Source organism: Strigops habroptila, chromosome 6 (genome assembly GCF_004027225.2).
Source record: "Strigops habroptila isolate Jane chromosome 6, bStrHab1.2.pri, whole genome shotgun sequence".
NCBI lineage: Eukaryota > Metazoa > Chordata > Aves > Psittaciformes > Psittacidae > Strigops > Strigops habroptila.
Genome location: NC_044282.2, coordinates 75,668,315 through 75,690,799, shown reverse-complemented (window position 1 = coordinate 75,690,799; position 22,485 = coordinate 75,668,315). Strand labels below are relative to the sequence as shown.

Here is a 22,485-nt window from a genome sequence, read left to right as displayed (position 1 = left end):
AAATGCATTTGCTTTCCTTTCCGTTCTCTGGTGGTGAATCTCACTGCTGCGGGCAGCGCTCGGGCCGGGTCCCCTACCTCGCCCCATGGCAGCATCCCCCGCCCCAGGCTGCTGCAGCAGGGAGGGAAACACATTAACTTCAGAGGCCCCTCAGCCATCATTTGTGTGATCTTCAGCGCGAGGCTCGGGCACGTAAGGACAGGGAATGTAATTTTGAGAAGCAAATTATTTTCCTGTGAAGCAGAAGATGCATATAGCCTTTAAAAACAATAAACCGCCGTTATTCAAAGTGGGCTTTTTCTTTCCTGTGCATTTGCCACAAGGACAAGTGAAAATTGATTTTTTTTTTAAGGTCTCTTTAATGCAGTAATGAAAACAATTTCCATTCTTTCTTACTTAGCTTCTGTCTAGACCTTCCTCCCCGTTAGAGGCTCAGCAATGCTCAAGTGTTAGCAGGATCGGGGCACTTGTGAGCGCTGAAGAATGGTCTATTTAACTATACCTGGTTCTCCTTCTGAGGCTGATATGCCTGCGAGCACTAATACCTTGTTGTGTCTCCTGAATGGTTTATTGGGGACAAACACTTGTGGAGTTAATTGGAATTCACTCCTCTGTTTGTCAAACTTCATTGGAGCAACTGGAGAAACAAACATCTTTGGCAAACAGGATGGCAGTGTTTGTATTTTCTGCGTTGAAGGAAAAGGCACTTTTGCTCAAAACCAATGAAATGAGTATTAAAACAGAAAAGACAAGAAGATGCTGTGCAGAGCACCTCATGGAGTGAGTGACGTGTGCCCAAGCTGGGGCTGGGGGCTGCGGGAAGGGTTTAATGTCTCCTGATCCTGAGTTTCAGGATGGGCGAGATGATGGTGATGGTCCCTGCCCATCCTTCCCACGTTTGTGGAAGTCACAGCTGACTACTTATGTCTTCCACTTGGAACATTTTTAAATGAAAAAGTGGGAATTAAGGGAAAATGTGCAAAGGCTTTTCCTGGTGCACATTGACCAGGTGAATGAGTAGTGTGGTGCCTGTGTGAGTGCGGTGTTCATGGGGTGTCTCACTAACAGTGCTTGGGTTTGTTCCTCAGGCCGGAGCAGTGGTGGGACATGGACCTGCTGCGGACTTGCTTGAGCAACCATGCCCTCTTCCTGAGAAAGCACCAGGTTCAGCTCCCAGAAGAAGTGTCGGAGATGTTCGAAAGCCTGTTGGCACAAGACAGCCAGGTTGGGGCTTGCATCCAATGATACCTGAATCAATGGCACCCAGAGGCTGATGTGCACTGCTAAGGCGAGCCGGGGCCTGTGCTGCTAATGCAATCCAGAGAGGGGGCTTTAAGGGGAAGGGCAAGCAGGCTGTGCTCATTAATCAGCCTTGGAGGTGGTTAGGAGGTGGGCAAGGAGAGAGTGCAGGTTCTTCAGTTGTCTCAGGGCAAATATGTACAGCTCTGCATCCCGCAAAGAAAACAGTCTCCAAGAGGGTGTCTGTTTTCCACCCTTCAAACCAGTTATTTAAACAAGCCCACACGCTTACTGTGGTGTGAATTCATCACGAGGCTTCTATCATCTGTCTTTCTCTGTGGCTTAGTAGCTTTTTATCATGCATGATGTATTTTACTATTTATTTCTTTTAAAGAGAGTTATGTTTGGTAGCCTGAATACGCAGAGAGCTTTACAAACAGCAGCCTGCTCATGTATTTTTAAACATTAACACAAAAGGTTATAAACTAGATCTTTCAAACCCAAAGTCAAAAATATTTTCCCTCTAATGTTTAATGAGAAATTCAAGAGCAGCTGGAACCGCTTTGCTATAGCCTAGTTTTAATAGCATTTGGAACAAATAATGAAGATGATAGAATATTTTAGTCATTTATACACTTTCAATCATAGCAGGGTAACTTCTTTTTCTCTGTGTGGGTAAGTCATTTGTATTCTGTCCTTAAAACAGTCAGTCAAGTAGAAGAGATGAGCAAGGAATGCAGCACTGTGCTGGTGACAGAAACAAATACATCCATTTCTAATTGCATGTAAAAACTTTTACAACGTCAAAGCTCAGTAACACGAGCTTTATGAGTGAATATGTGCAGCAATAATCTGTTTACTGCTACGTGTTGCTGTGGTCCACATGTATTTAACATTTAGATTGCCTAGTAAGTGGATCCAGTCAATTAAGTGTAATGGCAGGATCCGTCCACTACTTTGGAATACTTCATTTCCAAGCAGCTTGCATAGAGTAGAATCATGGAATGGTTGGGAAGGGACCTTAAAGCTCCTCCCGTTCCAACCCCCTGCCACGGGCAGGGACACCTTCCACTAGAGCAGGTTGCTCCAAGCCCCTGTGTCCAACCTGGCCTTGAACACTACCAGGGATGGGGCAGCCACAGCTTCTCTGGGAAAAGTCTGTGCCAGCGCCTCAGCACCCTCACAGGGAAGAGCTTCTGCCTCAGAGCTCATCTCAATCTCCCCTCTGGCAGGTTAAAGCTCTTTCTTGTCTCTCAGCGCTAAATTACGTCTGCCTTCTATTCTCTTGCATCTTAGCTGCTTGTTCACACTGGGAAACTTCCCATATATAAGTTTAATAGAAAGGAAAAGCTTGGGAAGCTATTTGCTTAAGACTAAAAGTTGCCATTCTGGGCTCCTGAATAAATACGGATTTATGAGGAGGGGGCAGATGCAGGAGAATAAAAGTTTCTCATGAGTCCAGAATGTTTTGGCTTGAAGCTGTTCCATGCTCTCAGGTCAGTACATGTAAACTAAGTTGCAGAAGCTGGAGTTCTGGGAGCTGCAGGTGCTCATCGCTGACGGATCGTTGTTTCACTAAACAATTAGATAATTAGAGTAAAAAATGTAGTTCATTTCCAAGTCCATATTTTGTGGTTTTATTTTCTAACCAGAGAAACACCCTCCAAGAGATATGAAGGATGTCCAAAAGCCTTTGGTGTTCTTTGTGAAATATGAAGTGCCAGGAAGGTGGTTTCTGCTGCTCTCAGGAGCTCTGTAAAGCCACACGCAGCACTTCACATGGGTGATGTAACCTGGGAAGTGCTGCTTTTATTTTAAGCCTGCTTTTAACTCAGCCGCGTTTATGGTCAGTTTATGTTCCCTGTAAAGGTCCTGGCTTCCAACTTAAATGTCTTACATCAAAAATAGGCTTAGCTCTGAAGGCTTGAGTAGTGCCACTGCAGACGGTTGTGTACACTGCCAGGAGAGAACAAACTTTACCAGCTTGTGGGAATGACAGGGATTGACATGGGAACTGGGCTAGGCTGAGGCTACCTTGGGCGAGCTGTGCCTCAGGCTCCCTGCCCTCAGGTTCATCAGTCCCAGTGTTGTTTAAGCTGCAGTTGTTGCTAATGCTGTGGTTAACCTGCCTTATTGCTGTGTGCTGAAAGGGAGAGATTTCTGCTCAGGCTGTTGTGGTGTACTGGATGCACCCTTCCATTTCCTTACCCCGACTGTGGGTAGAGTCTCCAGAAAGCCTGGTGACTAAAGGAACAATTCAGAGTTGGTGTCACTTCGAGGCAGGATTGCAGTTCCTGAGCTAGTGCTGATTTAACTTGGAGGTAATTTACCCTCTAACAAAACCACCCTGGATGCAGATTACAGTGTGAACTATAGATTAGCCTAAATGTATGTTGAAAACCGCTCCAGACCAAGGATAATAGTGCTGTGGCTATTTTTATTTCTAATGCTGCAGGCTCTGCTGGGGTGGAGAGAGGCCCTTCCAGAAGAGAGTGGGGACAGGTCATCTACTCAGAGTAATGAATCCTCGTGCAGCTTGTCATCCAGCCCAAACGATGGCGGGGAAACGGAGGAGGCAGAACGCGCTGCCGGGCTCGCCGGCGCGGGAGGACAAGGTAACAAGTGTGCGAAGGGCCGGCTGTGCGCTCGGGGGTGTTGGCCTTCCCCGGGTATTTCTGTCCAAATCGGCTCTATTACAGCCACTGGTGAATTAATGTATGTTTGTGAGGGGGACTTTCCTAAATCTGTCATTTGTTGTTACTTAAAATGAGCAATGCCCATTGTGGCTATTTTGTCTGCGAGCCTTGTGACCGTTAATAAAACGGATCTAGAGGTGTTCATGTATCTAAAAACCATCTACATTTAGCAGTGGTGGGGTATATTCTTTGCCTTTTACTATAAAGCCATACCACAGACAAAGTCTCAAAATTCAGAGGGTTCCTGCTGAGTGTGGTGCTGGCTCTGAGGTGAACACGCTTGTGAAAACCCAGTTAATTTCTTTAGATAAGGAAGTAATATATTAGCCTGGTGTAATAACGGCAACGGCGGCTTGCTCGGGCTGCTCTCGGAGCATCCCTTACATCAAAGTCCACAAGAGACAGGCAATTAGGTTGCAGTGCTCTTTGCACAGCAAATGTAAACAGCTTCAGGCCTCCTAAATTCACGCGACTTTTATCCGCGGAGGAGACGGAGGCTTTGATTTAAGCTCCTTTTCCAGGGTGGGTGTGATAAACGCTGCCGCTGCCGCACGAGGCCACAGCGTTACTGCAGGTTGTTTGTTTCCTAAATCCCATCGGGTCTTAAATCATTTCAGACATTTGGGTAGCTTGTCCTTTTCCCTGGAAGCTACAGAGAGGCAGCGCAGCCGCGCATGCGAGCAAAGTTCACAGTAGGTGCCTCTTTTAAGGGCGGTAATGGATAGTTTAGATCAATAAACAAGAGATAACAAAAGTGAGAAATTAAAGGGAGTAGGGCTTAAAAGCAGCCAAACCAGTCTAATCACTGCCACTTTGAAATGTGTTTCATTATGGTGTGTTCACATCCAGAAGTCGCAAGCTGGTGTGAAGATGAGAGCAAGGAAGAAAGTGCGGTCGAAAAGATTCCTATTACAGGTAAAAGCAACGGCTGCATATTAACCTCAAACCTCGTATTCAACTCTACTAGATCATCCAGACATTGGCATTTCAGTGCTTTGGGGCTGCTAATAGTGAGTAAATTCAGCTACTACATACTGAGCGCAAAGATTAAACGTAAGATCATAAACTCCGCGCTTATGTTAACTTACACCAAGACGGACAATAACCAGCCCCTGTTTAATTCCTTGTAATCATGTTCTACATTTAAACCACACGAATATCCTGTCATTTAGCCTTTCAGGTCCCGGTATCAGTGTTACAAAGGTCAGTCTCCATGGGGAAGATCCAGTAATTATATGGCAAACTACAGATGTTTCTGATTTGGTTCTTTTCTTTTCTGGAGTAATTGAATGTGTATCATTAGAATAAGCAAGGGAAAGCCCTGCTAGCTGGGAAGCTGCTGCTGCTGCAGAGGCTGCCTGATAACACTGTGCTTTTAGCAGTAAGGTTTTATCAAGTCTGGTTCAGGTCCTCCCACAGCAGATGTGTGAGCCTTGCTCAGGATCCTGGTGTCACCGTTTTTGGGGCTGGGGTATCAGTAACACATCAATATTCAGGGCAGGGCTCTTGGCGGTGAGTCTGCATTTGCTTTTGCCTGATTTTCGTACAGTGGGAGCTGCTTTCTTACAAATGTTGATGTTTGGCTAAATATGGATGGATGCAGGTGTGTGCTCACCAGAGAGGTGCGAGGGCATCCGCTCCTGCAGCGCTCGCTGTTGCTTCTCTGCTCCTGCACGGCTTCAGAGCAGCCTGGCTTCCAGAGAGCAGTTCATTCCCCTGTAGAGGTTTTCCTCTGCTGCCTTTTGAGCCTAATCTGCAGCTAAAATATGAAAATGTGCTGCTTGTATTCCTGAATTATCCTGCAGCAATAATATTCCTGTGTTAGCTCAATAAAACTTAGATTTTAGTTTTTTCCAGAGAGTAGAATGTTTCCATTTCCCTGCTTCTTAACATGTCCTGCAGTCACACATGGCCATGTATTTTAAAACGTGGATTGCATTGATGTTCAGAGGAATTAAAGCCACTTAAATCTCTCTTCATGAAACAAACCTCACTTCTCATTAGAAAATGAATCTTGGGATTGGTTCCGTTTTCTTTGTAATTTAAGAGGCTTGGGGTTTAAGTTCCCTAAACTGCAGAGTGCCAGGAAGAACAGCGTTGGGAATGGCGACTCCCTCCACCTAATGCCATCGCTGGTACTATGGTTTTTCCAGGAGAACTCAGGAGCTCTTGAGTTTGGATCTCCAGAGCTGCCAGAGCTTTTGGTTTGCATCTCCTCACCCTGAATGTTACAGCTTACCAGTACTGGTTTTAGCTGTGGTTTTGCGTACCAGTTTGTCAGGGAGTTCTCTATTGCAGTTTTTCCTGCTGGGGACCCCAGTGGCCTGTGCGTCAGGCTGCTGTGTTGGGTGCCAAAAGCCAAGCAATGATAGGCATCCCCCTCCCCTCTTCTCCTGTAGCTTTCTCCTAACTGAAACACCAAAACCAGTAATTCCAGTTTCAAATGGCTCTCTCTGAGTCTGTTTTATCTGCTGTGCCCGTGCAGCGGTTCCAGTAGCCGCAGTCACGCTCTCTCTGGGAGTGAAGCTTTTCACAGCTCACTTGAAAGCAAAGTTGCTCCTTTCAGCTGCGATTCATCTTCAGCCCGTGATCTTCCCTGGGTTTCTCATTCTCTCCTGGCTCCTCACCCTTCCAGCCTGTCGCTTGTCTCCTTTTTCTCATCATTATTTGCTGTAGACCGTGGCCCTGGAGCTCTGAAGTTCTTCACTGCCTAAAATAGAGGCAGCATCTCTGCATGTCGTCTTTCGGGCTGAAAAGGCTTGTGTGAGGGTTTGATTTTGTGATTTTTAGATCAGCCAATATTTAATGTCCATTCTATACATGATCATTTGGGTGTACAGCTTTTTCTAAGTTACGGGATAGAAATTTGGGGTGTTTTTTCAGTACTTGCTGCATTCTCTAGAGGCTGCAAGTGTTGGTTTGAAGCACTGGAAACCCTGGGGCTTTGGGGTTTTGATGGACTTCATGGGAGAGCTGGCTGGACATGCCTCCAAGCAGCGTTCTGTGGTGGCACTTTGCGAGTGCTGCTGTAGTTTTGGGTTATTTTTCTTGTGTTACAGGGAAAAAAAGAACCAAGATGTTGATTTAATTGACTAGTCTGTCAATGGTCTGAGGAAAGCCATGTCGTGATAACTGACCATAACAGGATTATATCCCGTGCATGGCCTCACCCAGAGAGGAGCTGGCAATTAATAGCAACCTCATTCTATACCAGGTTTCATGAGGATAGAGGAGGAGATGGGGACTCGTTCTCATTTCCTTCCTGGATGCTCTGGGTTTTTATCATGGGAAGACATGTAGAAGAAATTGCTTGGCTTTTTGCCATTCCTGAGGTAGGCAAATAACGTGACATTAAAAAGAAAGGATAAAACCCATTATTCTTTTTTTGTTGGATGACTTTAAGTCTCATTTATGAGTAGGAAACTGCTGATTTTATTGAAGGGGCATGTTTAAGTCTTTAACAAAACCAGATTCTCTCTCCCCTTTATTTATGTCTTTGATTTAAACAGATGTTAAAGCTATAAAGCATTGGAATAAAAATGGTGGTACTGCTCCGCTCATCAGGCTTCGCTTCCACAACATCTTGAATATCACCTGCCAGGTAGAAAATCTCTAATGTAGAAATAAGGAGGAAGAACCCTCTTAAGAAGAAAAAGGAAAATTAGCCCTTCTTTCTGTATCATAAGGGAACATGAAAGAGCACAAATGCAACTCCGCTTTCCCTTTTAGGTCTCCTTTAATGAGGCAATAATGCTGCCAAGGCTTTCCCCACACCCACCGTCCTTCCCGGTGAGGTCCTGCTTTGAGCTTGGAGTGAAAGGTTCCCGAGGTTCCACTTGGAGTGTGCTAATAAAGGCGCTCACAGGTCTACCCAACTTTTCACTTCGCTGGATACCAGCCCATTCACAACTGCTCTTAGGTGGAGAGTTCCTCTGTACAGGATGAATCGCTGCTGCTGCGGTCTGACAGGACCCCCTTGGCGTCTGGAGCAGGGATTGGGAGCAGGAGGTTGAACCTTTTGCTGAAGTTGGTTTGGATTATGTACTCCAGGAGGTGATATTTTACACTGCTTGACTTAAGTTAAAGTTAAGAGTATAAAAAGGCCTCAGGGTCTTTTTATAGTTAGGAATTCCAGGTGAAAATCCTTCTTCAATCTTTAAATAGAGGCAGCAGCTTCTTGTTTAGTCTGGAGAAGAGAAGGCTCAGGGGGGACCTTCTCGCTCTCTGCAACTGCCTGACAGGAGGATGGAGCCAGGAGGGGGCTGGTCTCTGCTCCCAAGGAACAAGGGATGGGACAAGAGGAAACGGCCTCAAGCTGCCCCAGGGCAGGTTTAGATGGAGCTGAGGAACAATTCCTTCCCCAGAGGGTGCTCAGGCATTGGAACAGGCTGCCCAGGGCAGGGCTGGAGTCACCGTCCCTGCAAGTGTTCACACCCCGTGTAGCCGAGGCCTCAGTGCCATGGGTTAGTGGTGGCCTTGGCAGCACTGGGCAATAGTGGGACTTTTGATAGTCTTAAAGGTCTTTTCCAGCCTGGTTGATTCTGTGATTCTAGGAGTATTCTCACTGGCTGGCTTGCTCCACTGGGGTTTCCCAAGTCTGCTGGTCGCCCGGGTGTCTGCTCTTGTCTGCTCTCTGCATCCTACGTTGCTCTGGTATTACAATGAGAGTATTTGTACACTTTTTTCCGTTGAAAGGAAGTGGGGAGATCCTTGTTGGTCTCTGACCAACTTCTGGGCACCGGTGGCTGCAGTGTTCTGCCAGGTTTTAATTTGGAGGTTTTCCCCATCCATTTGCTCTCCGAAGAGCACATCCTTCTGTCAGGTTTGCAGCGGGCCTTCATCTTCTCTCTGTTCACAAGTGTTTTGCTCTATTGCAGGGGAGATGGGTGAGTACAGGAGCCGGTGTAGAGCCCGCACTGTCACCGCTGGTCCGAGGGCAGAGGCACACATGGTGGCTGTTTGTGTGCTGGCAGTGGCATGGCAGCTGACAGCCCACTTTAATCCCATGTAGCTCTTTGGAGATGATAACACCAAGTAATTGGTGTTAACGTGGTGGAGGAGCTTGTTCAGATGAAGTTCCTCTGGGCAGGAACTGCTGTTAGTTTCCCATTTTGGTACAGGACCTAGAGCCCAGGCCTGCCACAGAGTGCCGCTCTGAAGCCACTGCTTCAGGGTATGGATGCAGTAACTGCTGCCAAGGTAACTACAGCCACACAGCTTGCAGGCTCAGCTGATCTGATAACATTCCTTTCAGGGCATTCTGGGCTTTGAAGTCTAGTGACAGCTGAAATACCCAAGCCACTATTTTATTGGTGGTAAAGGCACACAGAGAAAGCAAAGTTCCTTCTGGTGCAGGCTCTCACTTGTGTACAGGAGGAAGATGCAGATACGTGTCTGGGTTGAGTCTGTGAAAGGTCTTTTGCCCTCCAACTACCTCCATTTGCATATGATTCTTTTATTCGAAATAATGGCTGATAGCTCCTGACAGCTTTTGAGTGACATACAAAGTGCTCGTGTTCCTCTCCTGGTAGAGCAGCATCTACTATCCTACAGCTTGCTTATGTGCTTTGTGGCTTGGGTTGAAGATTTCAATCTGCTCACAAGCTGTAGGGGCTGTGTATGAATATGGTGGTATTTGTCTTTTCCCAGTCTACATTTTAAAACCCTGCAACCTTGTGGATCACCCTTCCCATTCCCAGGCAGCCAGAGGCAAGCAAGAAAGATGATTTGGTGTTGGTGTCTGCAGGTAACTCCTCCATGCTGGGACTCCAGCTGCAGTGAAGGGCTTTAATGCTGAGTTTGGTGTTTGACGTGTGGGCTTCTTCCTCTGTGAGAGAGGTAGCACCATTAGCAAGACATAAACATTGCAAGTGCAAGGCCAAGAGCTTTCTTACCTCTCTCTTTGCAGACAGTCACATCACTTCTTTAGCTGCTGAGGTGTTTGGCTATAAAGTAGTCGATGCTGCAGCCGAGGCCATAGGGAGAACACACGGAGAAAGCACAGTGCTGGTACAGTATGTTCTGGTCAAAGATCACTCTAACTGCTCAGCAGAACAAAATAATAGTGGTTCATTGTGTAGTGACAGTGGTTTTTCCTGGAATTGTTGCCTAATGAAGAAACCTGCACCCGTTTTGTTCAGCACAGACTTGGGAAAGCTGCCCTGAGAGCTACTCTGGCCCCGCATGATTAATTCAAAGGTGAAAAGGGCAGAGTATTTTGAATTAATTTTTAATGAATAGTGGTATTGCAGATCCTCTGCTGGTTCTGAGGGGAAGGTGCACAGGGAAGAAGGTGTGAGGAGAGCAGTGTCACCTGGGGCACACCAGCTCCACTTCTGCTGCAGTATTGCTCAAATGATGGGATTAGGAACTTTCCATTATTAACATCCCAGTTTGGGTTTGGAGACTGAGTTTTATCAAGCTTGTTCAGTTGCGCCTGTGCAGTCTGGGCTGACTGTTCAGACAGCTTCACCCCCTGCACCCACCTTGCTTCTGGGGTGCATCTGGAACTGGAAGCTGGTGGTGTGCTGAGGACAATCCTTCCAAAACCCACACAGGAAGAGAACATCAAGCAGATGGCATCTGCCCTTGACCTGGTGTAGCAAGAACTCAGTGAATTCAGACAGGCAGGGAGAGGTGCTTTCCGCAAGGCTGTGTACAGCCCGCAGGAGATGGCCATCAGGAGCCGCTGCTCTCCAGCAGCGCTGTCACAGCCCTCCTCTCGCTTCTGCTTCCCAGTGCCTCCGCTCCCTGCGGAATGAGTTCCATGGTGCTGGCAATCCCTTTATCCAGGGGGTTCATCTGCTTGCTGCTGGTGTGCTCGAAACCCACCTTTTTCCTTCTTTTCCCTTTTTTCTCCTTGCTGCTCGGTGCATGTTTCTTGCCAGGGCTGTGGTGGTGTGTGTGCTCAGCGCCCGGCCTGCAGCAGGGAGGCTGTGCTTGGCTGTTTCAGCACGGCAAGTTAGATGCTTCTAACAGACATGCATCTGACAGATGCAAACATCAGAAACACACACACCTCAGAACAAAAACATCTTTCTAAGCTGAATTGCATTTACCCTAAACCACGGTGGTCAGTTTTATGAAGGAAATGCACTGATCTGCATAAGGGCTTTATGGTTTGATGCAGCTTTATCAGGAGCAAAGTGCCTAAGAATTTTCTCTCCTAGCAGAGGATTTCTTGCATCTCCTCCTCATTGCCCTGCACGTTGCCCCAGTCACTTGCACATTCTCACACTGGTTTGTTGCTGCTGGTTTTGGGCTGGTTTTGTTGTCAGTGCTGCCTGTCTGTAACCGAGGCTTTCCTTGACGTGGGCATGTTGAAGGCACAGGGATTAAGTGGATCAGTGGGGTAAAAGGAGGTAAGAGCCAGGCTATTGCTCAGCACACAGAGCAGTGGTCGCTGCATGCTGACTGCCTACGTGCTGTAACACATTTTGTGGGTGCCACAGCCCCACAAGCTTTGCAGGGACAGGAGCTGGTGGGCTTAGGAAGTTCCCAGAAGGATCTCCCATTTCTATAGGGTGTATAGGATGTAAGTCAGTGCAGAGATGCTCGAGGGGAACAACTGGACTGATCAGCAAAGCAGTCTGGTTTAACTAAGGCAGGAGTGGGGATTGATAGCCCAGCAATGCATTACAATCGACAGGTAGGGCAGAGCTGGGCTCTGAAGGGTCTTACAGGTGAACAACAAGTAGTTTGTGTTAATTTGATGTTGTGAAGGAAGGGGAGCCAGCGCAGGCATGGACAGCTTGGGGGAATGGCCTTTGGAGGCTGGTGCACGTGCAAAAGCCACAAGGAGAGCTGCACACAACAGTTTTGGTAGAGCTGGGAAAGACCTGGACTTTAAAGTGCCAACGGGGAAGGTGAGGTGGGTTTGCCAGGGTCAAAGATGGGCTCCATGTCCCTGCCCTGAGGGATGGGAAGAGCATTCAATGGGAAGAGGAAGTTCCTCATGCTCAGGTTGCAGCGCTTCCCAGAGCTTGCAGATATGTTCCTGCTGCAGGGAATCCCATTGACAGCAAGCTGGGTGTCGGGTCCCTGGGCGGCGTGGGGTTCCCAGGCCCAGACTGGAGCAAGGGGAAGGCTTTGAGAGGCACAGGTCAGATGCAGGCACTTAGCCGATGCACTAACACCCTCTGAAGCCACCACCCGCTCCCTCCCAATTCTCTGCCTGTTATTGGGAAGGAGGAAAAGCGTTCAGCCCATTGACAGGCTGTAACAAGGTGGATGTGTCCCTCTGCCCACGCAGGGCTGAATTGGGACGGGTGGCTGGAGCTGCTGCTCTGTGCAGAGGCCGTTTGCTTCACATTCTCCTCCTCCACACAAGGAGCAAGCCATGCACACACTGGAGGCATGCCTGAGGACACACATAACTGGATTTTGAATGTTTGCAGAGGCTGTGGCCTGTAGTGTCTGTTTGCTGGGCACGACTGGCTTTGTGCAAGGCCTCCTCGAGGCAGAGGGATGCTCCATCCCCAGGCAAGAAGCGAGCACATAATCTCAGCCACATGGTGTGTTGTAGTTTGAACCCATGCATGAGGAGCCCTGAAAAATACACCTATGTGAAGTGCTACTGCTGGAGTGAAAAGCAGTTTCTGGGAGCTCTGGCTTGATGAGGTTAAATTGGCTTTTTCACTTCCCCAAAGCAATGTACAAACAAGTGTTAATGTTCATTCCTTTGTGGTCAGTGGTGTCTCAGCGCAAGCCCACTTCACTCCGTCTTGCACCCAAGACATCCTCCCTGATCTCCACAGGTCTCTGCTCCTCTGCATGAGTAGCACATCATGGGGAAGGGCAGGGGGGTGGTTCCCCTTTTCCCCTTTTCTCGTTGTTTCCTTCCTGTCCTTGATTCCCTTTTCCCCCACGCATTCCTGGGAAGCAGCCAGGCTTAGTCCCACAAGCAGCGCATTGCTGCCAGTGCAGCACCAGCGCCCGAGCTCTGCCACCTCCTGCACCGCTCAGACGTGCCGCACCTCTTTGTTGGCAGCACCCGAGTGTGAGCAGGATTTGTGCTGCTGACATCCAAGCACAGAGCGGTGTGATCCGCTGCAGCGGGCTCCTCACCAGTGAAAAGCAGTGTCCGAGATGCACAGAGATACTGAATGCTGCTGGGATGGAGCAAAGTTGGTGACAATCGGGGCTTGTTTGTAATTTCAGTGCTGTAGATATATACATGCAAAGTAGCCCTTTAAAGCGGGATTTGTGCTTGAGCATCGTGTCCTTTGGAAATGAGCACAAAGATGAGCAATTGTACGATCCCAGTGAATGAATTCATTTACCTCTTCTTTTTAAATCGGTCTCTACAGAATGAGATACACAGAGCGGAGGGGAAGGAAAGAAAGGGAAGCGTGGATAAAAGATTGGGAATAGTTGGGGGTTTGGCTGTGTAAGTCATAAAAACCCCGAGATTTGTGTCTCCCAAACACAGCTTTAATTCAAGAGAATGGTTGAAAATACTGATCTATTAAATAATACATAGAACTGTAACTATCCAAAATAGTCTGTGTTTAAGGGGAAGGCGAATAAAAAGAGCCTCGCCTCCTGCTTAACTGAAGTGATGGGAACTCGGGGATTAAAAAAGAAATGAGTAAAAAGAGCCCAGAAATCCTTTAAGTTTTGCTGAAAGTTCCCATGGCACAATTCAGCTCTTCAGAGAACCTGTGTTTGCTCATTCTTCCAAAATGAGGTAAAACATGCAAACCCAGCACTATGTACAAGAAATCATCAGGCAACTTCATCACAGCAAGGGGGTCTTGTGTTCTGGGGGTTTAAGTAATTTCCCCTTAATCAAGAGCAGCCAGCCCTGGGGCAGGTACCGTAGCTGCGTGGTACATGCTCTTCCCTGGGTTTTGTTGTTGAACCATTCCAGGAATCTACTGGGAAGTGAGGGTGTTGCTGCTGTGGCTGCCGGCTGCTGTACGGCCCAGCCGGCCTGAGCTGAACACTCAGATCTGCTGGTTTTACCCAACAGGTTGGGATGTTGGTGACAACGGTTCCAAAGCAAGAGAGAGCGAAGAAACGCAGTCGGAAACTAGTCCCTCGTCGAGCCAAAGTCCTCCCTTGTCAAGGTAAAGTTGTGAAATCCTGTAGCGTTTAAATGCTTCTCAATGAGAAACAGCGACAGAAAAGGACTGGAGCTCTGATTATTTGATTTCTTCACTTGAGCCCGGGTTAAGGTTCGTATTTATGTTTATTTACTAAAACATCTTCAACTTTGGTGCACCTCAGAAAATATTTGTGCCAAAGCCAAGGCTTGTTTTGCAGCTGTTGTTTTCCCATTTTCAGACTCAATTGACATCTCAGTGAACCACAAACGAGGCAGTCCAGCTGCTTTCAGCAGGGCTGCTCAGGGGCAGACAATGGGAGTTGTCAGGAGAGGGGCAGACAGAGAACAGAAAGTCTTCAGGAAATAAAGTGGTGGGTTTCTCCTCCGTGTATCCGAGATGTGAACTCGCTGTAACTGGATAACGCTTCCCATGGGTTTGGGGGTTTTATATTTGATACTGGCATGGTTGTATTATTGTCTTGCTTTCAAACCAAGGATGTTTAGTTAATGGCCTCACATGTACCTAAAGGGCACGGTTTGTTCTTTTTTTTCCTCCCTTTTTTTTGTTGGAGGGTGGTTTGTGTGTGTGTGTTAAACTGCAGCCGTTCCCTTGGGTCTCTGGGCAGTTCTGTTGGGTGTTCCTTGTGTTCTTCATTGGCATGTAACAGGAATCAAAGAGCAGCAATCAAATTAGTGGCCAGGAAGCAGCAGAAAATGGGATAGAACACGGGCAGCTCCTGAAATAGTGGCTGGGCTTTAGATGCTTATCTGCTCGTGTGAGAACAGCCTGACGAGTGCTGCTGCTGCTGCAGGGCTCCTGGTCTGAAACTGCCGCTAACAGCACTGGGGAAGAGACTTTAAAGCTTTTTGATGAAATTTGAGCTCCTGTTTGTACATCCTTTTCAGTAGCTTTTTTTGATGCTGGTATCAACGAGGTCAGTTCAGTTTTGTAAGTGGTGGTGTCAGTTTGTGTGAAAATCACGGGATTTCTGTCATTCTCCAAGTGCAGGAAACACAAGCTGGAACACGGTGTGGATGAATGGCATTCCTGCCCCTTGTGTGGGATCCATTCTTGCAGCCCTGTGTTCACTCCTTCTTTTCTTCTTTCTTTCTTTTTCCCCCCTTCATTTTTAAGTTTTCTGGAGCTTTGTTTGAGAATAATGTTCCAGATGATACACCCTAACACTGTGAAGTGCAGGGCTGCTCCTATAGATGAGTTTTTAAATGCTGAATATTAGTCATTCACTAAATGGCTGAACAGGGGCGGCAGGAAGAGAAGGATCAGGCCCTGAGGAGCTTTCTGCCAGGATCCCTGAATCAAATCTGTAGAATATAAAATGAACTAATTTTTGTATTAAAAGGAGAACATCTCCCAGCTTTGTCCCTGCGGCTCTTGCACTGCTCAGTAATGATGCATTCAGTGACTTCCGTATCTCGGATGCTGTTCACACGGAGGAAATGTTTTTCCTGTTTCAAATTCTTATTTGTGATAGATTATAAAATATTTCTGCCCTGTCATTTCACACCATTCAGTGTGAGAAGCAGCGCACTTCCTGCGCCCATACATGATGCTGCTGCTTTAAAGAAGTAAATCTCTTGCAGCGGCTTAAAGTTGGCTTTTCCAAATGAATCGCCAACACTGCAGCCTTCCGAAGGGGAAGTTCAGCAGCAGCCCTTCCTTCGGGAATCTTGGCACCCGCTCTGCGGGGAGGGCGCTGGTGAAAGCGGTGGGGACGAGTCGGAGCGGGCAGGGCGGCCGCCTGCCGCACCGGGAGGCAGCGCGGGTTCCGTGGTGCTCACATTTAAGCGCTCCACTTAGTGCAGTCACTTCTGGGGCTTTATTGCTTTGACAAGTGGTCTCGAAACCCACTACTTGAGAGTGGCCGTCGCGGCGCAGCCCCGCCGCCGAGCTGCCAGAAATTCTTCTTTGCTCCGTTTTGTCACTGAGCTGATGAGTGACCTCGGGGGAGACCCCGCCGGACCCAGCGAGGAGAAATGGCTTCCTCTGATGTCCCCCAGACAATAATTATGATGTGCCAGTTAAGCCCAAACTACAGCTGAGGGATTTTACTTTAAAGCAGAGGCTCGGGCGCAAAAATGCATTTATAGCTCTTTGTCTGGCACCTCATTATGTGTGGGCCTGATTCATTAAGTAATTGGTTTGCAGTTGTTTACATGAGTATTAAGGCTTTCTATTCAGCAGCCTTTGAGAGATACATTGTGCAAATGTTGCATGTTATGAATGCCGAATGAGGGGCCGGGGACCGGTCCTATTGGCTAAACACTGCGCTCTGTTGAAAAGCAAGAGAAAGAGATTGGGCGCTGCTTTGCATAGCAATGACTTTCTTAATAAGCTTTACAGATTGATACACACAAGCTATAAAAGATGCAAAGAGATACTCTTAGCACATTTATACATGCTCATTTCACTATTATGGGGCTGGAGAAGGGAAGAATTGAGGGCTTTCATATTCGGTTTTTCAGTGCGTGTCTTCAGTGCATGAGACTTAATAGAATCCGATGTTTATTGTATTATAAATCACGGGGAAGTAGGCAGATCTGCAACAGTTTATTATTAAAGATTCTTTCAATGTAAATCTTTTTCTGCCATTGTATTTCCTACAGCAAAATCATTTTGTGGTTGAGTGGGGATGAAAGGCATAATGTACGAAGGAGTGAGTCTTAATAGGAAGCTGCTCTCCGAGTAAAGACCACTTGTTCCCTTTTGTTCGGAGGTGCATGCCAGAGCTTCCTCTTCTCCCGCAAACACTGTCCTGCCCCACGTTTAGCTACAAAACTACTTTTTCCTGCCTTCATTTACTTTATGAAGGGAATATTTTCACGCACAAAGGTGCCGCTTTGGTTTGCAGAGTTTGTGTTTTGCAGCCGCAAAGGGCGCGCTGAATTATGCCGTTCCTTGGGGGAAAGGGTATCAGAAGTCAGGCGGCCTGTCTGGGCGGCAGGCGCTGTGTGTGGCATCCCGGGGCCGGAGCACTGGATGCAGCCAGAGGAGGTCACTCGTTTTCTGGGTAACGCTGAGGTTTTGATGGGAGCAGTTTATTTTCCTTTGCCTTGTTTGCGCTGTCTCGTTTCGGCATAATCTGGAGATTAAAGGTGCATTATCAAGCGGGACCCAGAGAACCGCCTTAATGCGTCAGGACACAAACACGGTGTAAAGTATTTTTAAACTTTGATTAATCTGTCCTGTGGCAGTAATCCGGGCTGGTCTCTGAAGGCTGCTTGGGAGTCGAAAGCCGCCGTCACCAAACACAGATGTAATGACATGCAAATAAAAGTTGGCAGATAATAATTCATCCTCTTAATTACTCTCGGGGGCGATGCTGAACACGGGCCGCTGCCGCTGCTCCCTGTGCCGGCGGCTGTGGCCATCGGGGGGCACTCCGGCTCTGCGCATCCCCGCTCCGAGCCGGCACCGGCCCTGCTTGGCCGCTCTGGGGAGAGATTCCCAAGGTTTGGGGCTGGGAGTGGTCGGGAGCTTTACCAGGAAGCCCAGGGGGAGTGCCGTGGTGTGTTCCCAGGCTCCCGGGAGCTGCACCCACAAACCAGCCCCATCCCGTTGTTTTATCCTCCCGTTGTACTTCCAGCTGCCAAATCACTTCTGTGAGAAGCGACTGTAAATTCAAGCACGTTTTTCCTGATGTTACAGCTGTTTCCTTAAGCTTTGTTACCTAAATTTTAACATCCAGCTGTTACAGAAACAGCAGTGTGGAAGTGGTGATGCTCCATGAATATGGTGGGGAATGGTTTACGAGAATGGTGATCCATGTAAATACAGTGGCCCTGTTTTACAGAGGACATAGCGTTTATTTCTGTGGTGATGCCCTGTGCTCTTCCAACAGCTTCCTCCCGGTGCTGTGATTCAGTCTTTGTGTCAGCAGTTCCTCTAGGCAAGAATGGGGTTTTTTTCCTCAGTGCAGCATATCTAAACAGAGAATGGTCTTAAATGTAGCTCAGTACAGATCTTTGTAGCTGAAAAGTCATCCTATTTGCAGTGTAATTACTTAAATTCAATATTAATGCTTTAATTCTGGCATGAGGAGTGGATTTTTAGTTTATTCTGACTTTCCAGCGTGGGGAACACTTCTGTGGTGCTCAACTTCTGGTAAAAGATGAGCAGGAACTGGCAGAGCTGTCGGGCTTCAGCTGGAGGATGGTGTGTGAGCACGGGGACACCCAGGTCAGTGTCACACCGCAGGCACTGCCGCGGAGCAGCAGCCCGGAAAATGCTTTTTGGAGCTGGATGTGCAGCTCCTCACCCTCACGTGCTGCTGGGGGGAAGCCTCATCTCTTCTCCCACCGAGGGCTGATGAACAGCACCCTGTGAAGAAGAAAGGCTCAGTTTGCTGTGCACCTCAGCGATGCGAGCACAGGATGGAGGCGTCCAGCCCCGACAGGAGCAGCCGGAGCGTCGCTGCCCCCGAGGCTGCTGAGCTTTGTGTTTTGCTGGGGTGTCTGCCAAAGCCTGCATTTGGGTGGTGGTTTTTCCCTGGGCGCTGGGTGTGTTGTGTTGCCTTGGTTGGTTTCTCCCCGTGATGTTTGGGTGGTTTTCTTTGTCTCTTTTATTTCTTGTATTTTTCTCCTTGGCATCGGGGTGTCTTTTTTTCACTTGACACCAAAACGTGAGGTTCAACAGGTGCTTTAGCAAAAAGGTACTCAGCTAAAGGAAGCATTTCTGCTGTTGCCAGCGAGACACCTCTATTAACTTGCCTATTGTTGGTCTGGCTTCTTCCTCTTAATATTAATTTTCTTTACAGAGGGAGAAATATTTCCTTGGAGCTTTTTCATTTCTTATTGTTGCAGCATCTTCAATACAAAAAGCCTGTTTCATCAGAGTAAAGGAGAGATTAAAAGGCCCTTTGAAGTTAAACTGGTTTGGGGTTTTTTCTTTGTTAGAGCCTGGATTCAGTTTGGAATTATTTTAGGGTAGAATCGAATGTGTAAATGGATATGGAAGGGTCACGACGGGGGATTAGTGGAGGCAGTGCAACTGGCTTTACCTCATTTATACTCCTAAATTTCTCCGTGGAGGTCTGTGTGGTTATTGTGTGCGCAGGATCCCAGATGATAACTCCATGATTGAGTTTGCCGATTGCTGAATACAAATGCTTTGCAAGGTAGAGGTCTCCTTGCATCTTATCAGCCTTGACTAACGCTTCAGATGTAGTTCAAGAATTTATTCCCTGTTACAGAGTTCTCTCGCAGCATTTTCCAGGTTTGGTTTGATGGAGCTGGGATTTCCAATCTGGCATTTCTCATGTCCTAGTTGCATTTTCCGTACCTCCCTGGGTGCTTCTCTGTGCTGACAGCTTCGTTCCAGGCCTTTGCTGACACCCAGTTCCCATCTCTCTTTATGGGCTGCTGTGTCACACCGACACACAGCTCCTGGTGCAGCACTACAGCTCTGTGCTGTTCTGGGGCTGGACCCCATTCTACAGCCAGTGGATTAGCCCCAGGAGGATGAACCTCAGTGAATGGATGGGCTTGGGTAGAATACAACCATCTGTATTCCCTCCTTTCCTGCCAGCAATGACCTTTTTCCTCATGGGAAGCTGGGGTGGAAGAGGGAAGGTTTCTAGGCCTTCCTACAGCCATGGTGGTCCTTGTCTCCATCAGACCTCTGGCCGGCCCCGAAGCACCTCCCAGTGCTTTGAGCTGTGTGGAAGGACCAAGCTGCCCGGGACACAGGCAGTCCTCCACTGGTGGTTCTGTGTCTGTGAGTGGTGTCCTGGGCACAGCAGAGCCTCTGGGCCGAAACAACCAACCCTCTTGTGTTTGAGCTGGGCTTGAACCACGGAGAGAAATGGAGCAAGGAAATCACCTCTGGGGACCCCCTGGCATGGCTGAACACAAACCCCCCCGCGCTGCCCTTCGTGCCGGCAGGGACACGGCAGCGGGAGCGGCCGCTGCTGGATCCGTGTTACTGAACTACCCAAAGATGAAATGTCCTGTGCAGTCTGCGCAGGAGCCCCCTCTCCGCTGGTAGCTCAGCAACAAGCGGATTCTCGCTCTACACCCAGGGAAAGCTGCAGCCACCAGAGTTGCAGCCTCTTGAGCACATTTTAATGGGCTCAGCCTGGGATACACGGAGCATCTTTGGGAAATGCTGTGGGTCACGAAATCACCAAAGAGAAATGGAGTTCAGGTGTTCAGTGTATTGCAGGGCTCAGCCCAGAGGCTCCGACTTAAAATATACGCTGGAAATACCATCGAGTAAATGCATTTGGAGGAGTTGAAGTGTAACACAGCGTAGGGTTTGACTTGGAATGAAACAGAAAGGTGTTTGGATGGTGTGCTAACAGAACGTCAGGTAAACATGTGAAAGTATTTCACTTGAATAACAAGTCAATAATTACCTAGGTCACTGTTATTACTCTTCCAGTGCTGATATTTGTTGCTACTTCCTAAGCCTCACTTTGGTACCTTGGCTGAAGCTTGGCTATGTTTAATATTCTATTTCTGGGAATTTTTGTGTGTCTGCAAAGAGGAAGTTTTGTGCATCTGCATTCACAGCCTGTAGAAAAGGAGTATGACCTAAGCAGTATGAGCCCCCTTTTATTTAAAAGAACAAGTCTGTGTAACACAGGAGGCTGTAACATAGTGAAACTCCCCCCCACTTTCAGTTTAGCTTTCCAGCTGCAGTCCCAAATCCTTATGAATCCAGTGGTACAAGACAAGCAGTGAATCATTTCTGCTTTCTTTTCCCTATCTCCTTCACAGATGCCTCCACAACAGTAGTTAGAATATTTGAAGTCCCCACTTGAAGCCGTTCTGTATCACTGCCATGTCTTTAACTGAAATGCAGCAAATTGCATTAGATTTTTGACAGCTGATTGAGTCCTGGTTTGACTGTGGCAACAGCTTCAAACTGCAGCTTGACACTTGCTTATATTTCACTAGTTGGGGCTGTAATGTCACAAATATCACCCATTTGATCTTCCTTTATCAAAATCAGCTGAAGCTTTATTTTTCGAGCTTCTTGCAGGATTGTTAATATAACAGTTAATTCTCCTACATCATTGCCCTGTGTGATTATTTCACAGCACCAACACAATACACACGCCGCACACAAAAGATCAAAATGATTCCAGCTTGTTTGAGGGATTCAAAAGGGCCTGTGATGCTCTAGACACAAGAGCAGGCATTTAACAGAACAGAACCGCAACTGCATATACATTAAGGTAGATCAAAGGCAGCGCGCAGAGCGCACATTTCCATAGGGACGGGATGATGCTATGGGAACGCGGGCGCCGGGCTGGAGCAGCGTGCTGGCAGGAAGGGAGTGAGGAAGTTCAGTGGCATCAGTGGGGGGTGCTTTTATTTTTGTTTGGGGTTTTTCTTTACTCACTTTGCATTATCTGAAAGGCTGCAAAAGATCGACAGGGCTGTGAGCCTTTGTAGCCTGAACTGGCTGCTGGTGTAAACCCGCGCCGTGCCCAAGGGATGACTCCAGTGCACGCTGCCGGAACATCTGGACCAGGGGCTCTGCTGCATGTTAATTTCTCCACCTTTGAAAAGGCAGAAAGGTGAAGAAACCCTTGTTAAAATAGTTGTTAAACAAAGTAGTTACAGAAGTTACTGGTACTTTTTAAACCATTTTACAGTTGTTTGGGGTTTTTGTAGTAATTTATATTCCTTTACCGTTGTGACCTTGTGCTGATGATTTGAAATCGTTCTCTTTTACAGGGCTGAAACCAGGAAGGGAACAGTAGCTGCTATAAAATCCAAAGGTAAGAAACAAACGTTACACTACTTAAAATCAACAGGTCTTTCGAAATGTATTTTACACTGTAGAAGACCTCCAAGAACAGCACTATGGGACTGTATAAAACATGGGTGTAAGGAGATGGGACAGTGTGGAATTGCCCTGTTTCAATGCAGGAGCCAGCAAATAGTTGACAGTGACAAATCCTGGCCCAGAGAGGACATGTTTCATAGCAGACATGGTCTGGTAGCTGTCACAGTCTTTGCAGGGTTTAATTCAAACAGTAGCAAATAGCAGGTAGGTAGGAGCAAACCCAGAGAAGGAAAAACCTGATGTTTTATTGATCTTCCCTTTGAAATAGGGGTTGCAGAAGGGGTGGGCAGCGGCATGTCTGGCTGCAGGGTTGCAGCAGGTGGGTGCACAAAGGTGCCTGCGTCTGGAATGGGTTTTGCCCATGAGCAAGCTGGCTTTCTTTTCACTTGGTGGCTGGGCCCTGTGTTTTCATTGCCCCTGTGTTTCAGCTTTCTCTCTTTAACCACTGCAAGTTCCATTGGTGGCTGAAGTCACCTCTGATGGAGCCTCATCAGTGAAATTGGAGCAGGGAGCTTTTTGCCTGGAGCTCAGCTTTCAGCACTGTGCAGCCCTCACTGGTACAGAAAGTGGTTTAGAGCTGTGGTGTCTGAGCTGCTTTAAGGGTGCTGTCAGTGATGGTGCTTTGGTGCCATTTGAAAGTCTCTCTCACCCCCCCAGCCCTTCTCAGCTGGGGAGTTTCATGTTGT

General features: G+C 47.7%; 1 protein-coding gene across 3 annotated transcripts in view; it reads left to right on the top strand.

Moving 5' to 3' along the window:
• KIZ (kizuna centrosomal protein) overlaps positions 1–22,485 on the top strand; it is a 46,386-nt gene that overhangs the window by 22,649 nt on the left and 1,252 nt on the right. For 2 of the 3 annotated variants that reach the window (XM_030490141.1, XM_030490140.1), the window contains exons 9-13: positions 1,089–1,224; positions 3,695–3,854; positions 4,785–4,850; positions 13,909–14,005; positions 21,688–21,731. In XM_030490141.1, coding sequence (XP_030346001.1) covers positions 1,089–1,224; positions 3,695–3,854; positions 4,785–4,850; positions 13,909–14,005; positions 21,688–21,731 — 503 coding nt within the window. The remainder of the gene's footprint in view (positions 1–1,088; positions 1,225–3,694; positions 3,855–4,784; positions 4,851–13,908; positions 14,006–21,687; positions 21,732–22,485) is intronic. The other variant, XM_030490142.1, reaches the window with a different exon arrangement.